Below are 22,378 nucleotides of genomic sequence, written 5' to 3' on the forward strand. Positions count from 1 at the left end.
GGCATTTGAGTGAGGGATAGGATACCAGTAAGACATATGGACTTTCAAGACTAAAAGTAAGAAAAAATGTCCAGGTAATGTTAAGCTTAGTCTGTTGTTTTAGTTAGTTACAGCTGTCCAAGATGAATGAAGTTTAATTAACTTAAGCCAAACCAAATAATTATTAACCAATTAACTTTAGTCCAAAACAACTGTTATATTGTACAGAACATATCAGTAACTCCAGCAGTCTTAAAACCAAGCAGGCCTGAACATGCACTGGTAAATATACGAAGTTTAAACAGTGAACTATATCTTCTTTTGGATGCAAAAAGAGAAACTTCTATTAGAATGAAGCTTGTTCAATTCAACTTACAAGGTATAGACTCCTGAAAGGCAGAAGGTGGTTACTTTATCTTTTTTTTCTAAGACTGTAAAAGTGATACCTTTGACAATGTATTTTTAGTCCATTATATTTCTATAACAAATATTCGAATATAGTGGGCAGAAGCAAATTATCATCACTGTGGTTTCAACAAGGCTTTTGGAAAAAGAGAACATTCTGATCCATTGCTTGTTCTTCTCTTTTTCAACTTAGTAACTCTTTTTAAATTTACATAGCTCATTTGTTTTTCAAAAAACTTTTGACAATTAGCTTCTCTCTGCAGATTCACTTTCTACTGTTTTCCAACTCAATAAAATTTTATTTTCTTTTTTGCAGGAAATGCAGCCTAATTTTTAAAAAGTGAAACTCCTTAAGAAAATAGTCTTTTTTCTTACGGAATTAAACCAAAACAGTTAAAAGAAAAAATACCAAAATTTTCCAGTTAACACTTATTATTAATCTGACTGAAGCCTGGCTTCTACTTTCTGTAATTAGTTCTTCTAGCTTTGCTCTCCCTTCAATACTCTACTGCTTCACATGCATTAATCTGAACTGGATATTTCCATCACATACAGCCTTGAACAGCTGGATGGAATCAATGAATTATTCTTCAAACGTTTTAAAGCTCCACTCAGACATTTGCAACAATTAACTTATAATCCCCCAAATAAGCAGATATAAAATGATAGCCTTTTAAATTGAGCAGTTTTCCAAATATTTTATCATCTCAAGTTAAATCAATATAAAGATTTTAAATATGAACTAGCAAGAGCATACTAATTTTCAATTTTGAAGCCAACACCACACCTATGGCTTATCCTTTCCTATTTAGGCCCAGTGTATTTTAAAACCTATTCTTCTGAAATTAGTGTTTTCTATTGCCATCTACTTCTGTTGGTATTATTTTCTAGTGCTATTTATTTTTTGTTTATATCAAGAAATTATTATTATTATTAAACTATTTATTTATTACATTGCTTACTTAATAAAAGCCACCCTGGAAAAAACATACTGAAAAATGAAGCAGCAGAAATATGAAGCATTTCTCATTATTCATGAATATTTCAGAAATATCAACATTTTAATAAGCAAAACCCAACACATTATTCCTGTGTGGGTTTATGCTTCTTATTCCACAGAAACCAAGTGTTTCTGTGAACGAAGTCACAGGAAAAAAACCCCAAACTTCAAGAAATGTAGTTGTCTTTAAATTAATTTTTTCAACACTCCTACAATTCTAGGACAAAAATTTATACAACAGACATTTTTTCCCCAGATACACTTTGAAACTCCATTTAGAAGAAATAAACAAGTTTAAGTAGGTAATTTCTTCTTAAAACTTCATAATCTTTCAATCAGACCTTTTCCTTTTAGATACATTTTATGTGTTTAGTCGAATAACACAGATTAGTTTACTACCTAATACCGTAAGTGACAATCAAAATGCTTTTTTAAAGCATTTGAAACTCAACTTGCTTGGAGCAAACAAAATTATTTCTGTCTTGAATATAAGCTGAAGCTATAGAGTTCTGTCTCCGCAAAATAACGTCTTAAAATGAAAATACCTGAAAAGCTAGCATGTGAATACATTAATTCACGTTGACACACACTATCTGTGGACAAGGTGATTCAGCAATCTCCACATGCACACCCACACCATCACTTCTGAAAAAAAGAGGGCATTCATTTGCTTTTCAAAAAAAATTTGTGCTGTTAGAATATAAGCACATGAACTATTTTTTGGCCCTACCTACTTAAAACAAACCAATCAGTCATTTATTTGAGGATCCTGCCTTCTTCACGATGCTGTCGAGGAAGACATGAAGACTCAGTGATGGGTTACCTTTGGAGGTTTCCTTGTTTGCACTTCGATAGTGGAAGGATGGTCTCACATCCCCACTGTGCCCATCCATCCTCTTGCTCCCTGACTTGGCACAAAGCAGGCTCACTCCAGGGGAAACAGGGCAGCATCCCCACAAGAGATGTGTGTTTACAGAGCTCCAGCCCTTGAACCACAGCAGGAATCAAAAAACCCCCCTGTTCACTCTGTGTACAATGGAGGTGTTCAACATAGTCACTGGACCACCAACAATGTGCACTGGAAAAAATCTCCTACTCTGATCCAACAGTGTGCTCCTAAGGCAGTAAATATCCTGGTGTCCTAACAAGTAAGAGTATACAACTTTTCTTTAAGTTATATATTTTTTTCAGATCTGTAGCTCTAGTTCTTTTTTACTTATGTGAGAAGAACTCTTAAAATTTGACTTTAATCTTTAGTAAGAACAATACCTTGCAATAATCATTTCCTCAAGGTAATTGCATGAAATGCTAATTGACTGTAAGTCATTTCCTTTCACTTTTTTGAAAACTTCTTTCCTTGTGTCATAAAGAGAAAGTGGTACATGAAATGACACGGGATGAGCAGGTTTGAATGCAACTTCTTGTCTAAGTCACCTCAGCAAACACAGCTCTATGTTTTATATCTGATTATTTAAAGGCAGCTGGATGGGATGCTGGTCAAACACCACTTCAGATGGGAAATCCACTCTGAAAATGGACTTGGAATATCATGATCTTGGGATTTAAAAAAGAATTTACTTTCTGTCCTACAATATCTGTGCACGTGTCCTCTCAATCTTTCCTTCTACATCTTTCCCAAAATTTACTACTATTCTTTTTGTATCAGAGAACCTTATTTTTACTGTTGGATTGCTCCCCCCAGATTGTCTAATGGGCTAAACCCACAACACCTTTTTCTCTCTTCAAGGAGAAGGGTTAAAGGGAATTGTGACTGCTTTCAATTCCAATTCTATCATCAACCTTTTCCCCTGCACATGTAAAAAATTAACTTGCAAACTAAAAATATGATCTCAAATGCCATTTGTTTAATTATTTAGTCAAAGATTTACATCTTTCACCACTTGCTTTTGATCAGTCTTTCCCCCATCAAATCCCACTGATCAGCTGATATGCAACATGGTCAGAAATTATCCAAGTTACATGTAATACATATATTCATGTTTAATCCTCATATAGTCGTGTTTAATCCATGCAGGGTCATTTTTAATCCATGGCTTCACTGCAACATTCAACGCTCTGTTTGTGTTCATGTTTTCTTTCAAGCTTCAGTAGTAATCACAGAGCGTACACTTACACCTATGTCCACCTGTGACCACAGTGAAGTTACTGCAGGCTAAAGAAATAAACCTACAAGGGTCTGAATGATGTAAGATAACTTTTGAAACCTGTCTTGATTCTGTGCATTCATGTATCTCAAATTAATCCCTCTCAGTTTCTTCAAAATTGTCTATTGATGACTGCACAAAGTGATGCTTCATATGCTCTAAACCTGGCAGCTCCCTTTACAATCCTTTCTGCTAATTTGTACATGGTATATAGTGTATAAAGAACATGTCAGAACTCTCAGCTCTTACAGCAGACAACAAGCATGCTTTGAAAACCAGACTATATATACAGATTTCAAACTTACAGCACTTCAACTTTTGCCAAGATTACATAATAAAAGACTTTATTACTTAAATACCTGCAGACATTGACCTAGCATAGATGACCATGTCAGCCTCACTAATTTTGCTAATTGTTTATGTCTCACACCTGAAAAAATGTCAGTAAAACTTAAAAATACAAGGAGATTTTTTATTCCACATCACTGTGAAACCACAGCATCAAAATCTTACAGAATTCAGCCTGCCAAGCATTTCATATGGGTACACTATGAATAAAATAAATTACAAAAAAAAGTATTTAAAAATTTACCTAAAGAAATGCAGTATTTTCTTGCTTGAACTCCGGTAATAGAACAGTAAGATATCAAAATCTACGTGAATATGAAATAAGCTAAACTAATTCATTACTCACCCTTAAAGAGTTTATCTTCACTTCTAACTTTTAGAAACAAGCTGTGGGTTAACTTAATACTCACTAAAGCTCAGCCACAATATGAAACACAATTTAATACCTAAAACTTGGGTGCAGCTCTCAGACAAGGTTTACGCAAGCTTTTGACTCTCTATGCACCAGCCTTTCAAACTCATCATGTTTTCTGATGCCCTGATAACTTCCATCTGCTTTATTTACTATCAGTAGCACTACAGATTCTGAGAAGAGACCATTGTATTTATGCTGAGAATTTAAAAGGAAGCATTGCATTAATTTTCCTACCATTATGTTATCTCCAGGCTCCTGTGGGGAATAAAGCTGTATAAATAAAGCTACATCACTAACAGAAACATATAATGATTTCATAGAAGCCTAGCAACCATCTCTTTCAAAAAAATGCCTTTTTTAAAAATCACTCTTCTAATCATGGTTTACAAATAACAGATGGGCCTGAGCCAGACAAATACAAACCCTTTCATAGCTCCTGACCTACTGACAAATAGTTCCATACAGTCACTCAGTCATACCCAGTCTAGTTGGTTATCACACTGGCACTGCATACAAAAAGCACAAAATACACAGCTCTAAAATTCGATGTGGTCTGTACAAAATTTGTTATCAGAAATCCAAATAGTACTCACCACATGAAGAATTTTATTCTCTGTTTCATATACTGTGCAATCCTGAAAAAGTAAAGCAGAAAAAGCAGGTTAAATCAGTCCAATCATTCTCCCTCCCTTGAGTTATCCTTAAAAGAATTGAACCGAATTGCAAAGTCTTTAGGATGAAACAAAATATTTCAAAGACTTAGAATGGAAAGAAAGCACTGAAATGAAAGGAAATACTGGTAAAAGTTTATACCTATTCACTAGCTCTTCTTGTTTCCTTCCCTGAGACAGACAACACTCTCTCCACTTTACATGCTTTTGGCACATACCAGTTAGTCACGTGTACACCAGACAAGTGCCTTCCACCAGCCATCCCTGAGCATGGACAAAAATGACCTGCTCCTACTGATAACACTGGAAAACAAGGCACCAGCAACAGTCTTACGGGACTGAGATGAACAATTCATGCTCAGCTGAACAGGAATTTTTGCACACTGCTGAAGAAGGGAAGGAAAACCTTGGTGCAGGGGGAAGAAGAGTTAATTGTTTGTAACACACCGTGCAACAGGAGGGAGGAGAAACACCGCACACAAAGCACAAAGGAAACTTGAGGCACACACGACCTGCTGGGACTGCGTGTATATTCTTGCTACCTCACACAGCATGTGAGGCAGCTTCCACAAGCAAGACTAACAGATGGGAGGCTGGGACTGCAAAAGTTTTTCTGACAGTCCAGAATCTCAGTGGATATAAGGAAATGGAATTACCAAGGCAGGGAGCACATGATATACAACCAATATTTGTGAAAGAACCACTCTTAAGTTCATTCAGACACTGTAACTTTATGTTAATTAGTGCAAGCTCTGTTTAGAACAGATGCTTTATATCCTATCTAACAAACCACGTGAAAAATGTGACTAAGTTTCATGTTTACAGTCTCTTTTTAAAATCAATTTATCCTGCTAGAAAACCAACTTTGTTATATGCAACCATTTCCAAAAAAAATGAACTTTCAATCCATGAAACTTCAAGTGTTACTCAGGCAAGAAAAGCCAATGTGTTCTTAAGCTTTGCATAAAGCCACCTAAGCAGAAGTAGCAGGTTGATCAGGGAGCATTTTCCTAATAACAGCTGTTGGCATTCAGGAAACATTTGCCAGTAAGTACGGCCGGAAAGAAAATCTAACACATTTAATTATATGCAGACATCAATGAAGTATTTGCAATCTTAGTAGCAAAACACACATTTCATTGTTATATGTGGGAGGGCATGTAACATTTTCAATCTGGATACATCTATTTTCTGCATGGTTACTTATGAATCATTTTGCAAAAATAGCAGGAAGAGATTGCAACATTTATATTAAAGCAAAAATGTGTTTTCAAGCAGACATAATAATTTCATTGCTAATAGGAAGAGTTTACTGTAAGTTTAAACACTCAGTTTAAAGAAGGTATTGTTTGAGTAGTCTCACTATTAAGGGAAGAAGGATTCTGGGTTCTCAAATGCTGTAGTGGTTTATGACAAACAAGAAAGCAGTGAACAACAGAGAAATACTGCTAAATCCTTGAACTGAAACTCCCCCACGATCATGAAAGAACCTAAAGAAATATGCTGCTTTCTGACAAACCAAGACTATATATATAAAAAAATTAAAATATTTCTTAATCCACAAAAGATAGTAAAACAAGTGGAAAACTTCTCAGGCATCCAGTCTATGAATAGATTCACCCTGAACTTCCCTCCTCAACACACAATTCCCTACAAATCCAGGGTCTGGGCAGAGGAATTGCTAAATGAGTTCATCACATAGCAACAGAAGATTGTTGATACTACATCTTCATATTCAGGCAAGAGAAATATCAACAGTTCAGTAAACCATAAAAGACAGAAAGACTGGAGGACAGCAAATGCAATGCTTAGGTAAAAAAACCAATTCCAAAATACACTTTTTCCATACACGAATGACATCCAACTAAACATATCTCAAGCATGAACTCTGGGAAATGTGCAGGAATGTCAAGAACCATGCTGGCATAGCCCAGAGCAGCCCTGAAGTCTAGGATTCAAAGAAACCTAGGAAAAGGTCACCGAGCTGATCCCTGCAGCTCGTTTCCACTTCCTGCAGCCATCCCTAGAGATGAGGGCTGAGACTGCTTCTGAACAACCCCAGGAGCAACAGCCACATGCCACTTTCTGTCATAGGCAAGAGTTTATTCCCCTCTTGCTGCCTTGTGCTTTATCTTTAAGCAGGGACTGAAGACAACTGTGCCCACCCTGCACAAACACCCCTTGGGTGGAATGGTAGGCTGACTGCTTATTATTGGGGGCCTTTACCATTTACAGTTACTGCTTTTTCACACCCATTTCATTTCAACTAAAAGAGCTTAAAGCACTTGAGAACTATAAAAAGTCTCTAACTATGCAATTAGAAATAAATTTTTATTCTCAGCAGCATACCACCCACACCTGGAGAATGTCTCTTTCTTCCATACAAGCCTGTATCTTACTCCTGAAAGATTTTCTTTAGTATCTGTTTAACTAGGGTTTCAAAACATTGCAATTAAGGCAAGAAACAGATCATATGCAAGTTTAACATCAACTTTTTTTCTACTTTAGAACAGCAAGAACACACACAAAAATCTGCAACCAAGCTTTACTCCTACACAAGCTAAAAATTTGCTATTCACTTAGTTAAACCAATACTGTGATTACCCCTGAACTGAAACACACAGCTAGAGTGAGGAGGAGATATACTACTTCTACCTGTTTATTCTCTGAACTTTGCACATATGTTCACTGCCATCCTGAAGCTAGGTTATGTGATATTCTAACCAACCAACCCAAACTTCAGCTGAAATGCTATAAGGTTATCTTCTAACTGTGGATTATTTTCTAAAACATTAATGACACAGGTTGTTAATAAAGCAACAAAAGAAGCAGTGTTAATTTACTTTTCCTGAAGACATAGTCGAATATTGGCCATTAGTAATTTAAGGGAAGAAAATGGGAGAGTATCACCCACAAGAGAAAAGAGAGAAATAAAAGGGAAATATGATGAAACAACTTTATGACTACTATCAGACCTCCATGGTCACTCTTTCCAGCTCTGCCTCAGGCATAAAAATGGAAAAAGTGACCTTTGCCACCTAGCTGGAACCAGGCTAAAATCCTAAAAAAAGAGAAACAAGTGGTCCAAAACTGTAAGGGAAAAAAAAAGCAGTAAGGGAGGAAGATAAGAGCAGCAAGAACAAACCACACAAATCAAGGAGAGCGTTCTTCTGTGTTTTCAATCCCAGTATAATTTCAAAACCTAATTTTAAGACTAGCAAGACCTACACTACACTGTAACTGAGAGGCATTACTTAGTTCTTCCAGAAGCTCTGACCTTCATAACCACAATTTTGCATTGTCTCTACAGAAAAAATTGTATCTGCACAGATGCTAGCATAATGTCACAAGGAATAATTGCTAAGGACATTTAAATTAGATCCTCTGAATTAGACAGAACTGACTGGTGACAATGCTGCAAAATGTACACATCTCACTCATCCCACCCGAGACATTGCTGGAACAAATCAGACATGAGACAACATATATAAAATACAAATATCTGTAGACTTTTTTTCAAAAGCAGTGTTTATGATGCTATATTTTTCCTTTTTTTTTTCTCCTATCTATTACCACCTTCTTTTTAAACATTTGTCTTAGTATCTCACAGAAGTGGGGAATGGGGTCAGCTAATTATATTACCACTTTTCTTATTCTTTGTTTTCTTTGGACCCACGTTGATTGAATCTCAAATCAACTCAAAATGTAAACTACTGAGATACTACCTGCCAACTCACCCTACTGCTCCCATCTCCCACAGTTAAAAAAAAAAAAAAAGTTCATGCAGTTCTCCAGTACTGTAACTGTGGAATAAATATCCTGCAGAAAACATTTCTATTTTTGCATCTGTATGATCTGGTTTACAAGTCCAAGTTGGCAACCTGTCAAATTACCTATTGCAATTACTTGTCAAACACTTCTCTCAGGATACTTGCAGGCTATAATCTTAAAACTTTCCATCACTATTACCACTACTTCTACTACTACTATTATTCATGGTTTTGCCATGTATTCCAGGCAGCTGATGCACTGCACTCTTCATGGCAGTCTTAAGTTCCTGTTACTTCAGAATAAAATTATGATAGTTCAGAAAATGAAATATATACACAGAAATAATGAATGGATACAAAAAAGGGAGAAATGCAGAAATATATGCATTAGATCTTTCAGCAATGTTTCAGCATTTCTAGTAATCCTTAGATCAGAGTGCCCAAGAGATGGCATGGACTCCTTTCACTGTATTTTCTTGTTCAGCAGAATGCCTTAGTTGCTCATGTATATGTAGTCATCCTAATTTATTTTTTCTACAAGGCAAGGCAAATTCCTAGGCAGAACTGATAGAGAAGCAGACTACATGATTTTCAGGAACAAATCCCAAATGTTCCAATTCTCAGGTAACATATTAGCACAAAAATGTCCTTTGTAAATTCATATGATAATAATATCGCCTAAAAGCAGGCTATGTGAAGAGCAAGACCTTGCCACGAAATCATTAATTCTCTAGGCAGCTTTTATGATGTTTCTGGTGGAGCTTCTTCACTTATTTCTTCATTTATTTTTCTCTGCAGTCCAACTGAATTTACAGGAAGGCAATCTACATGTGTGTGTTTGTGAATGCTGCGCTGTTTTTTCCAATGTGCTCCAGATAAAAATGTAGATAATTGTGTTAGGAATACCATTTAAAAGAGGTAGTAAAATTACCTGGAAAATGCATGAGCAATCCCACTCATCTTCCATGTCTAGTTTTAAGAGGGCACCAGCTAGATTTTACATATTGCTTAAAAACAGATGTCTGATAGAATTGTCACCACTGTTTTTAAAGTCATGCAAAATATTCTAAGCTATGAAACTCCAGTTTTCTATTTGTAACAAAAGTAATGAATTACATGATTGCTTAAAATAGGGTTCAGACTCTCATGGATTGCCAAACCTTTGGCATAAAACTCTCTTGAGCAATGTAGCCATTGGTTGGAATTAAGCCAAGCCATCCTTTAAATCCCTTTGCATCTCAAATGGATTAGAAGTGTAACTGAATCCTTTAATAGCAGTCTAAGTCAAATGGATGATCTGTTGGTCTTGCTACTTAGCAACAATAAAAAATAATTAACTTTTGAATGCCCAGATCATAACTTCCAGGCCCTTCAGTCTCAGTACTGCAAAATAAGTTGTTCTTGCTTCAAGGAGCCTGTTCTAGTGTCACTAGCTCTAGGGAATTTATGCCATTGGCTCTAGAAGGGCTCATTTGGTTTGAATTCTGCCCAATTCAGCTATAGCAAAAGAGCCACAAGACTGAGGTTTGCTGGAGTCGTCACTGAAGGTTCTCACAGAAGTTCTCAACAACAATGACAACAAAGTCTAAAGCTTTGCCAACACATGAAGGTGGCAAAAGTTTTATAATTTCTAGTGAACCTTCATTTATTATTATCCTTTATCATTTTTCTTGGACAAAGACACTGGTACATAGTTTCCAAACAGGTACAAGGATAAGACGGGTTGAGCTCATTTAGCCTTTCACTAATTAGAAGATATATGGAAAAGATATTTAATACTGCTGATGGCAGGAATAAACAATGACAGCTTTGAAACAGTAGACTTGAATGATAGAATGGTTTGGGTTGGAAGAGATCTTAAAGATCATGTAGTTCCTATACCACTGCCATGAGCAGGGATGACAACAACACTCACTAGACCAGGTTGCTCAAGGCCCCATTCAGCCTGGCCTTGAACACTTCCAGGGATGTGGCATCCACAGCTTCTCTGGGCACTCTGTGCCAGTGCCTCACCACCCTCACATTTCTTCTCAATATCGAATCTAAACCTGCCCTCTTTCAGTTTAAAGCCATTCCCCCTTAACCTATCACCACATGCCCTTGTGAAAAGTCCCTCTCCAGCTCTCTTGTAGCCCCCTTTAGGCCCTGGAAGGCTGCTTATAAAGTCTCCCTGAAGCCTTCTCTTCTCCAGGTTGAACAACCCCAACTCACTTGGCCTGTCTTCATAGCAGAGGTGCTCCAGCCCTCTGATCATCTTTGTGATCTCCTCTGGACTCCTTCCAACAGATCCACATCCTTCTTACATGCGGGCCTCAGAGCTGGATGCAGCACTGCAGGTGGGGTCTCACAAGACCACAGTAGAGGGGGGAAATCAACTCCCTCCACCTGCTTTTGATGCAGCCCAGGATATGGCTGGCTATGACAAAATGCTGTGTTCTATAGAGCATGATGGTTAGAAAACTGATGGATATTATGGAACCCTGCTTAGACTGTGATTTACAGGAATGTCTGGGTACTTACTGGAATAACAGAATACAAACTGGCAGATACACAGCTCTGTTCAACCCCCTCCTCCAACCCCTCTTTACAAAAACAAGGAACAAAAAAACTTAAATGCCCCAAAAGCTACAGAAGCTGGTAAGCAGGTAACATTCTTCTCTGGCAACATGCAAAGAAATAAGAGCATGACAGAGTCAGAGGTTTCCTGAGGTACTTGATCACATCTTGTATTTTAAGAGGTTTAGCAGGTCTTTGAATACAAAAGGTGTGGGCCCTGGAGACACTGAAAATTACAAATGTTTGGAAGAGAGAGAGGGGGAAAGGAAATACCTTTCTTCTGTCTCTTACCTAAAATGAAATAGCAAGCTCCTCTAAGCTATACAACACCCAGTGCTTGCACAACCCCTGGCTGCTACCACACAAAATTAATTTTTAAAATTACATAGATGTTGCTAAAATCTACACTGTACTTCTAAGCAGCCATCCCAAAATATGCTCTTCCCATGACTTTTTTTCCACTGGGCTGCTCAGAAAAGTCTCCCATTACGGCTGTTTCAACTGCGACAGTCCAGGGAGCTCTATCCTCAACTCTCCCCTTTTCTGCAACCTCTTCCCTATTGCTCAGCAGCCTCCTAAAATCATGCTGCTTTAATTATCATCTCTGTGCAGATGAGTCACAGATCTCTCATCCCTTCTGTTCACATTTGCAGTTCAGAAACTCCTTCTGGATATTTGCCACCAGCCCTAACGCAGTATGCTGAAAAGCTGAAATCACGTTTCTTCCCAAACGCTCCCTGTTCCCCCTTTCTTTCCCTATCTCTGTCAACAGCTCCACCACCTTATGTCCCACAAGCTCACAACCTGGGTGCCATTTTCAACTCCTCTTCGCTTCCCACACAAATCCTGTCGATTTTATTCCCACTGCCGTTCAGAAATATTTGCTTTCTTTCTCACTTATGCTACACTTACCCTGCAGTTTCCTGCCACTGGGTCTACGGCATCCTCATTCCATTATAATTCCCTTCCCCTCCACACTGAAGCCAGAACTCATCTGAACCTGCGGAACCCCCTCTGTCCTCCCCCAGTGGAAACATGCATAAGAACTGAGAGAGATGGGAGAAAGCAGAATGGTGAGGAGGCATTACAGTAAGAGGAGAAGGAAAAAAATCTCTATTGGGAAAATACGATGCAAGCTACTAAATAAATGCTACAAAAAAGGACATTTCTTATACAACCTACACACATACTTCTAAAAGTCTAGAGCCTTACCCTGAAAATGCAATAGACCTTCAGTACTCTAAGTTCATAACCCTCATGTACAAACTAATAGCAATTACCCAGCTTACTGAGTACAAAGAATTACTTTAATTTTATTTAAACAATCTGTGTGGAGTGGCACCTATCACCATAGTAACAGAATACTTCATGTAGAAATTTAATACAACTTACATAAATCACCCACAGATCAAGCAACTACTGGGAAAAATTGCTTGCTGGATTAAGAGCGATGCAATGTGTACACTAAGCTCCTTTATTCTATCTTTCCGAAGTAATTTCCCATTTCCAATTATTTCTCCCTTCTGTAGAAGACATCATGTTGCTTTCCCTAGGGATCTGGTCACATATTAATTCTTACTTTGCACGTAAAGAGCTACACCTCTTCCTTGTTTCTAAAATGAGCCAGTTTCAGTCAGAAACCACAGCCAGTATTTCAGGACCAACTAAAATTGCTGATACGTGCTCAAATATCCTGCAAAATCTAAGTGCTTACATGGTCTAAGGCAAATTTCAGCTCCTCAGATGATTTCTCTACTTGATGACATCTCAGCAGGTAAAAAAAAAAAAAATCCACTGAAACTATCAACACGAGAGATTGGAATTGAGGAAAAAATCATCCATCCAAGGAAAAAAAACCAAAGTCAAACCACTTTTTTCCTCCCTCACCTCTAAATAAGCCTCATGCATTCAAAACTATGTGTTTTATTATTGGCATGCAAAATAGAGCTTGTAGCACAATGTGTTATGCCGTTCTTAACTTTTCAATGTCACTTCCAAGGCCATTTAGAGGTAAATAACTTCTTAATTTTTCAGTTCTGCTTTTCCTCTAGTACTGTCATGAGAAATAATTATGGTTGAAAAAATATAACTGCAGCAAAATATTTCATGTTTTATCATTTTCTCAGTGGTTATTTTGCCAACAGAAGAATGAAATTAATTGAACTGAAAAAAAGTAATAATGTTTAGGTAGATGGCATTCCAGGCTCAGCTACAACTTGAATGTTTCATATTGGATCATCTGAGATGTATGTATTTGTAATGGATTTAAGCAAACAAACATACACAAATCCCTGAAATAAAGATAGACACTACACTTACTAATGCTTAAGGCTTTTACTAGCCACTTAGCAACACATGGTTTCTGTAACTCACTGTACTGAACTGGAATTTTGCTTCACTGTACTTGGTTAAAGAGACTGGGCTGCCTCTGGGAAAGGGGAGCAGAAAGTAAAAGAAATGCTGAGTCTCGGTCTTCGCATCTACTGATATGACCAACGCAATCTTAATATATCATCATTAATCATTAAATTTACCATTTATAAAGAATTACACAGTTAAGATGGAGACTGTGATGCCATTCAGCATGCATGGACACAGTGCCCACATCAATCTAATAAAAAAAGCTTTTGTTTAAAGAAAACGTGAGATATAAAACCACATTTTGTCTCCTGTCTACACTTTATCTCAGTTTCCAACAACCTTCTGCCACTTCCTGCACGTGGCTCCATGAGTGGGTGAATTAATAGTCCCTGAACTCCTTCACTGCCACCTTGACCCACTCAGGCTCCTTTTCTTGGAAAAATTGAACAGCTGCATTGGTTTACCAGCATATTTCACAATTTTTTCACAAATTACTCTGCTTTGTGTTTCATTTCCCCCCCGTGTTCAGAGACTGTCAATCATTAAACTGGAAGAAAAGCAACCAAACGAAAAAAAGCCTAAAAATAAACAAACAAGCCAACATCGACTCATTTTTGCTTTCTGGTCACTAAGTATTTTACGTACTAAGCAACCTTGAGTATTTTGGCGGTTCTTTGGTTTCGGTTTTTTTTTTCCTTTCATCCACTAGGAAAAGAAATTATTTTCTCTGAGAATGGAAAAGAAAACAAATTCACAAGGCTTTACAGGGTGGTAGCTACTTTGAAAATGTCACATCAAAGACATACACAGCACTACACAACTTTAGGAAGAAAACCCCATACCTCTTTACAGCAGCTATCTCAATGACAACTAATGAGTCATCAAATTAGTTCTAGTACTGGTTCCTCCCAATAGACTATTACTGACATTTTAATCTTTGAGCTATTCCATGTCTAATTCCATTTCAAAAAGCACTTCAAAACTTAAATCAAGAGAATATACATGCAAGTAAGCTATTTCGAAGGGGAAAAAAGGTATAATCAAATAGCAGAAACAAACTACCAGAATCAGAAAAGGGCATCAATGCTAAGTACCTTAGGTACTTTTTACATTACATTAAATTACATCTGAAATTTTCCTTAAAAGTGTGCTTTAAGAGAAATAAGCTATTCTACTATGAAAAAGGGAAAAACATTGCTAAAGAGCATAAACTGAAACTACTTTGATATAGCTTCTTGTAAACAAACAACAGTTTCATGCTTCCCACAATCCTTTAGTTTCTATTTTTGACTATATATACATTATCTGCATCACATATTGACTTTTAAAAGTGAAGAAAACAACTGCACAGAACAATATGGATCCTGACACACCACTACTGAGAGCTGCTTTGAAACCCATACAACAGAAAATCTTGCATAGGAGCAGCACTTGAAGGATACAAGGTGAGTCTGAATTCTTGTCAGCATTACTTACAATGAGTTCTAATGCTCTCATATGAAGACCCATTTGATTTCATATCTCTCTCTATATATATGTATATATGTGTGTGTGTGTATATATATATATATATATATATATATATAGGCAGATATTGCCTGGGAATGGTTTTCAAGGGGAGTTATTTGGTTCTAACTTTCCCCCACATCTATCTAAGCTACCTACTTGTACACTTACCCCTTACTTGAACATTTATCAAAAATGGGGTGTTTTGTATAAACACTGTACTATGAATATATTTTTAAAACTTCAAGAATGTGGCTTCCATGTCATGAAGTATTTTTATCTCAAAATGGGAGGAAGGAAGGGATTATTACCTCGGTAGGCTAACAAAGTTTTTTCTGCAAGCATTTGGTCATAAAGTTGGGGTGAAAGGAATAATGCTAAAAATTTAAATTAAAAACTTTAAAATTTAATATGCAACTGTTTCCAGCAAACACATGTTGCCTTGAAAAGCTCTACAATCTAGAGGCGCAAAGCAGCTTTAATGATGATCTAATCAAAGATTCACACCACTAAACTATTAAAACCATTTTATTAGCTAAAGATTCCTGAGGTAATTAGCAACTTGGTATGACCTGAAATTTAAAGATTTTAAGCTATATTTAGTGAGTCCTTAAAGTCCTTAATAACTAGGACTTAAAAACAAAAGTGAGGAATTGTGATAGAGAAGATTATATGAGAGAACTTGTAAGAATGGTACTCAGGATATTAATTATTCTTCATTCATGTATTTGATATTGTCCTTAAAAAATGAATAGAACTATTTTATATTACTGCATTTGGGTTCTGAGTCAGAGCAGGGGAGCTATGAAGGTAAATTTCCATTTTATCCTTTTAACTAGAAAACAAGTCTGAACTTAACATTTCTCAGTGAAACTTCCTATTTGAAATATTCCCCTTTTGAGTTACATCCATGCAATTACAAAACCCACAATGATATAAAAAATAGTGCATTGCTCAAGAAATAATTTGTGATCCTTCTCAGTATCTTTTATCTGAAAAACAGCCATGGCTAAAAGCCAAAAAAAAAAATCCCCTGGCATGGGAAGTGCGTCCATTGATCAAGGGATATACAGACACTTTCTTCTTTGTATCTCAAAAGCCTTTAAATAGAAAAAAAGTTCCAAACCCCTCAGCTGAAGCAGTGCACGGAGCACTTCTGTGCTCAAAATCACAGGTGCCCATAACGTCCAGACAGTGCATTTGTGTAGGATTATCTTGGTTTCTCTCTGCTATCTTCCATCCTGGCTGCCACCTCACAAATTGCATCACTCAGGTTCTCATCCCATGTCATCCAAAATCCGAGGTTACCTCCAAAAGTTGGTGTGAGACAACTGATGTCAGAAGTGTACTCTGTGACAACAGTGCAAGACAGATCCCTGTCAGCCAAGTGACTGCTCTCCATCTCCAGCCCGGTTACACAGCATTGCTTCCACCACAGCTCTTCAAAGAGGTGTTTAGGCAGAGAAGTAAATGCAGTGAAGCTTTTCTTATTTACAGGCCTACAGCTATGCTTCTACTGGAACATATTCCTGAGTAAATCCCACAAGATACTAAAGCTGCAAGATAAACACCAGTGGTTTTAAAACTAAATAAACACCGCAAATCATTGTGAAAGCTGATTAAGAAAAGTAAAAAACATGTGATGAGGGCTACTAATGCTCACTATTAAAGAGCAGTAAAAGAAATAATGTGTTCAGCAGCTCAGCAGCAAAGTTTTCTTTAACTGTCTGGTAACTTACAAAGTCAATATAAAATCAGACTTTTCAGATATTTCTAGGGTTTTAATTCTAAAGAAGAAAGTTTCTTTAGTGAAACCTTAATGAATTCCTGAGGAATAAGAGCACTGAGAATGATAATAAAAGCTACCTACAGATTGCCTAAGAAAGCAAGAAATCTTCTGTTCCTTAAAGTTTTCCGTGTAGCTACTGCTACCTTTCTAAACCAAAATGAGCACATTTAAAAGGACCAGTTCCTGGCATCCTCTGAAGCTGAATAACCCAACTAAGTCAACAGCAAGACTTTCATGAACACCATCAAGACAGTCTCTCATGTTCTTCCTGATACACATTTGTGACTGGAACAATTCAGTCAACACAAATCTAAATTCATAAATTATCCAAATGAGAACAAAGCACAACCCAAAACAATAATACACACACACCCCCAACCTGTTCACCCATAGCCCTTTAACATCTATCTTGTACCATCAAAAAAGAACAGGCCTTTTTTATGCATTACAGAGGAAACAGAAAGTACAGCCTCCGATGCTCAGCCTTCGATTCCTACAGAGAGGCAGGTATGTGTAGGAGAGAGAGTGCAAGGAAATGGTAGCAAAAAATCATAATAGTCTCATGGATTTGTTTGTTATTTAAATTGGGTTTCTTCCCCTCCAGTGTTCTGCTGCAAGGAAAGAGTTTATTATAAAAATGAACAAGAATGCAAGCCCTGGATTAAAGAAGGCATCAGCAAGAAGGACAGTATTAAGAGTCAAAACCTGCAGGAAGAGGCTGTGAAACAATATCCTAAAATCCTAAGGGGGAGAAAAAAATGCCTAGGCCAAAATAAAGCAGCTGCATAGAAGCAGACGATTAGTGCAGGCTACAGTAATAACTTGCAGTGCTCTGAGGGACCTGCTCTCACTGGCAAATGTCCACTGCACGCCGGCCTGGTCAGGCCTTGGGCAGCGTGCAACACACATAGAAAATTTAATGGTTAAAACAAAGCATGTGTCTTCCCACATTTTATTCCAAAGTCTGTTTCTAACTCCAACTTTTCTAATTATCTATAGGATAAAACATAGACACTCAATAGGTTTTCTTAGACTTCATACTTATAAGACTGATACAATACTGTCATTTTGCTTCATTATCCATTTAGCTCTGATAATGAGGGGAACACAACCCAATATTATTTAATTCTATGAAGAAACACAATATTACAGTTAGCGTCAAAATGTGCAAAATAATTCAAGCAAGCCATCTTAAGTTTAGAGCTTTTTATTCTTCATCTTGACCAAAGAATCGGTTTTTTGGCTTTGGTTAAAAAATCTGAACATTGACTGTAATTTAAACAATGCAAAAAAATCCTAATGGAACTCAGCTAGTGAAGTTCTATTTTTAAATTTCACAGAAGTATTAAAAAATTCAAAGGTATTAAAAAATGTACAGATTATATACCTTTTCTAAACCTTTAAGCATTATAAAGTTTTTCACTACTGTTAAAAAGAAAAACTGCAACATTGCCTTCTGTAGATCTTTCACCAAAAATATTAAGCTAGTAAAGTACTATAAAATACTTTGCATACAACAGAAAACAAAATTCTGAGACAGAAAAAACACCTGATGAGGTGATACTGAAAGATACTTAAGAAAGCACAATGACGATTCTCAGTGTGTTCAGTGATCATATAAAAAAATACCAGTTAAGACATTTTGAAATGCTACATTGGAATGCATTTAAGTAGAGCTCAAACCACATGCGTTCAAGACTACCAATGGAACTTTTCTTGATCATTCTTCTGACTACAGCCCAATTCAATTTCAGTACATGCTTAAATTTGGGCACATAAATGCTCCTTTTGACTTCAAAGTACAGATTCATGAACTGCTTCCTGATTGCAGAATTATGTCATTTTTGGAGAAGGTAAAAATGATGTGCTCCAAAGGTATTAAATAGTAGCAATTACTCTCATTCACACTGAAAAATACACATAGGGAAATATCAACCTACACCATAGTGAATTAGCAGTATCATGGATAGGGATGAATTTGTAAGATGAATTGATATTGAGCTAATTCCTGGGAAATACTGCAGTGGTTGCTATTTTACCCACTTTCTCACTAATAGGGGACACATGAAAATAGACCAGGTGGCTCTTTCCCTCATCTAAAAACTATCTAAAGATAGTGATGCACAGCTATTGTGGAAAACTACCAGTCTGGACAGCTGGGTCAGAAGTTTAGTTTTTCTTAGTTTGGAGTGATGCTTGTGAAAACCAGAAAAAGTCTCCTCAGTGCTCCTACCTAGCCCACTCTCTCCCTTTTTCTCCACTCTACCTTCTCAAGTGCAAACAATCCGTCAAACTTCTGCTTGGCAGCAAAGAGACTTTACATTTCAGGAGAACAACAGGCAAACACAGAGACAGACCTAAACTACACACGGAAGGGTGGGGAAGGTGCTCAGGTTTGCACTCCCAAATGAAGCTCATTAAGCAAGTGTTTCTCAGTTACTACTTCTGGATTTCTTGAAGGTAGGATGTACAAAAATGTATTCAAAATATTCTAACCCCCCCATGGGAACATGTGTCATCTTAACAGGTGTCTAGATGATATGAACTGTATGAAACAACAGATTACTAAAGTCCAATATACACAGATGTTTTGAACCAGACAGGTAATTAAAAATTAAAGACAAAATACAAGAAATTAAATGTGCAAATTATCAAGTAGATATCTCAATTTTATAGTGATGATATTATACAAGATGAATATTACTGCTGAGATATGCAGAGCCATATACACAGCACAACACAAACTAGTATTATAAAACCAGAAAACAGAATTTAAAAAAAGCATTTACTAAGTACTAGTATTCCCTTATTTTGGTTGGACAATGATATAGCCAGTGTAAAACAAAATTGTGGGAAGAAGGTAATAGCCATTTACAGTTCAAGAAAAAATAAATTGCTAAGCAGACTGTCTCATACCTGTTGTACTATTGTTGTTAGTTCCAGACAGAGCTGTATGACATTATTTCTTGTTACTGAGTAATCTGTGACAGCAGCAAAAGGTGATCTAAAAAAAAAAGAAAAAAAAAGTAACAAGTTGAATAGCACTAGCATATATCCACTTGCAGTTTTTAAGTTCCTCTTAAAGAAATTCCACTTACAAAAGCTTTATTTCTAACCGTTTACTTCAGGACTGCCTTTACTCCCCCAGATGCAGCCCAGCTGACCTTCTGCATCGGTTTGGGAATACCCTTATGAAGGAAACCAGAGGTACTGCTTCCTCCTGTGATATGAATGGTGTCCAGATGTGAATCAGATCAGAGAAGATTTTGGCTGATTCACTGGGATTTTTTGGGATTTGATCTAGTATCTGGTGGAAGTAGCAGATGGATTCAGAATAAGTAAAATCTTTATCTAGAGGGGGAAACAGCATTTAAAACCAGAGATGCACCAAGGCCGAGAAGCATCTGCAAAGCCTAAACTGGCAGCACAGCCCACACACTATGCTACAGTCAGAACTGCTTAGTGAAATGAACAATGTAATCCAACACTTATTTACAGACTTTATCTGCATGTATCCTGTACCTTAAAACTTCACATTAGGATGTTGAAAAGCTTGCCTACGTGGAAGCTTGCTTGCTTTCTAGAGGCACTGCTAAAATGTATTTGGTTAGTGAAGCTGGCAGTCATCTGATTTATTTCTGTACTGCAAGCCTCTCATCTATAAACTCATATATATGACCTATATTCTTTATTCAAGAAGTAGTCAAACACTAGGCAGGGCTGGTATTTTCTCTAAGAGGAGTCAAGAGCTTGACTTTATCAGTATTGCAAATGAGGTTTTTATGGGCATTATTAGCATCACAAAGATGGCATTTGTCCCTAGTATGCCTGCTTCAAACATTTAAAACAACAACAACAACAACAAAAAAGTGGTAGTGTGGTTGTCCTTAAATTAGGATGGGTGACTAATCCCTTCCCCAACTGCCTTCTTTCATCACTTCACATGTAATTGTATATACCTTGAAGAGTTTTACAGCACTGCTTGGTACCATGCCTTCCTTATTTAAGCCTGAAGACAAGTACAAAGAACTTTGCTATAAGCAAGTCCAAGAGATAGCTGTAAATACAGTTCTACTGGTACTAACAGGTTTCTAAATTACAGTAATTCTAAACACAGAATTACTGAAATTTTAGTGCAGGCAGATTTGGAATTGTCCACTAATAACCCCATGTGAACTCCCCTATCTCTTCTGGTTTCGTCACATGCTCTCTTTCTTCTCCAGGCAATCCAGCCCTGATGGTTCATAAGACAGAATTAACTCTGAGGTGCATAATCAAGTCTAGCAGCTTTGATTTTATATAATACATCACACAATGACATACACTTTCTGCCTGTATTTTCTAGAGAGAAGACCAGTACATTCTTTTAAAATGGAAGTACAGACACTGGAAGCTGAGGTAAGTTCCAAAAGGTGCCTTATGAAAGGACTGGACTTATTGGACACAGATATACACTGACAATTCAGAGCCCAAGTTTTCTGCAGCATACAACAACTCTACAGTAGGTACACACTACAGCAGGCCAACCCACAGACACACCCACAGATTATTTCTGAAGTTTAGGAGATATATGAGCATATTAAAGGATGAAAGGTAACTGAACCGCTTGGTTATGAACCATAGCTGCATTCAAGAAGCACATGGACAATGCGTTCAGGCACATGGCATCATTCTTGGGCTGTCCTGTGCAGGGCTGGAAGTTGGACTCAATGATCCTGATAGGTCCCTTCCAACTCAGCGTATTTTGTGATTCTATCATAATTGTGTTTAAAGAAGTACATTAGTCAAGATGTACAAAACCAGCGATTTTTCCTTCCATAATTGTAACTCTTGGGGTTCTGAAATCTACCCGAAACCTTGATTTAAAAAGGTCATGTTCATTTAGGAACTTATTTTTATTGAAGATGAATGGAATCAAACCAGCAAATGGTATTATTTTACTTTAAGTATGGGTGTTAATACAATTTGATCCTGAAATTACACAATTGCAATCTATTTGACATTTCAAAGCCTCCAGCATTTCTCTAAACAAAATCACACAGTAGGCTTAGGCTTCTAATATAGCATCATCTTCCCTCATACTTTTGTAATTGAGTTTGGTTTCATGGTTCATGAGGAAAATAATGTTATTTTTATCATCATTACTCTTAGTGAAGATCATTAGAAATGCCCCAAATAAACTTTGTTGACATTAAAGAACAGGCAAAGGGACTGAGACATTACTCATCTTAGTTACATTTAAGTTATCACAGTGAAGACTTACTGGCAACAGCATGTCAAGCAGGCAGCAAGGGTGTCGGCAGGAGGGAGAAGACTACCAAAATTCAGCAACTAAGATGTAAGATTTTGAGAAGGGCTTGACAACTTAGAAAGACAGGGAGACAGGTCCATGTTTTATATAAACTTTGCTCCT

The 22,378-nt window shown here is 37.0% G+C and overlaps 1 protein-coding gene across 10 annotated transcripts in view; it reads right to left on the bottom strand.

Annotated features, from left to right (window-relative positions):
• The window catches only part of CNKSR2 (connector enhancer of kinase suppressor of Ras 2), a 208,689-nt gene that overhangs the window by 129,219 nt on the left and 57,092 nt on the right, over window positions 1–22,378 (bottom strand). For all 10 annotated transcript variants that reach the window (XM_042036458.1, XM_042036444.1, XM_042036425.1 and 7 more), the window contains exons 4-5: window positions 19,882–19,969; window positions 4,906–4,947 (exon numbers count right to left, since the gene is read on the bottom strand). In XM_042036458.1, coding sequence (XP_041892392.1) covers window positions 4,906–4,947; window positions 19,882–19,969 — 130 coding nt within the window. The remainder of the gene's footprint in view (window positions 1–4,905; window positions 4,948–19,881; window positions 19,970–22,378) is intronic.

The sequence above is a fragment of the Corvus kubaryi genome, unplaced genomic scaffold (genome assembly GCF_017639235.1).
Source record: "Corvus kubaryi isolate FWS band 111438036 unplaced genomic scaffold, C.kubaryi_AGA036_p1.0 133, whole genome shotgun sequence".
NCBI classification, from domain to species: domain Eukaryota; kingdom Metazoa; phylum Chordata; class Aves; order Passeriformes; family Corvidae; genus Corvus; species Corvus kubaryi.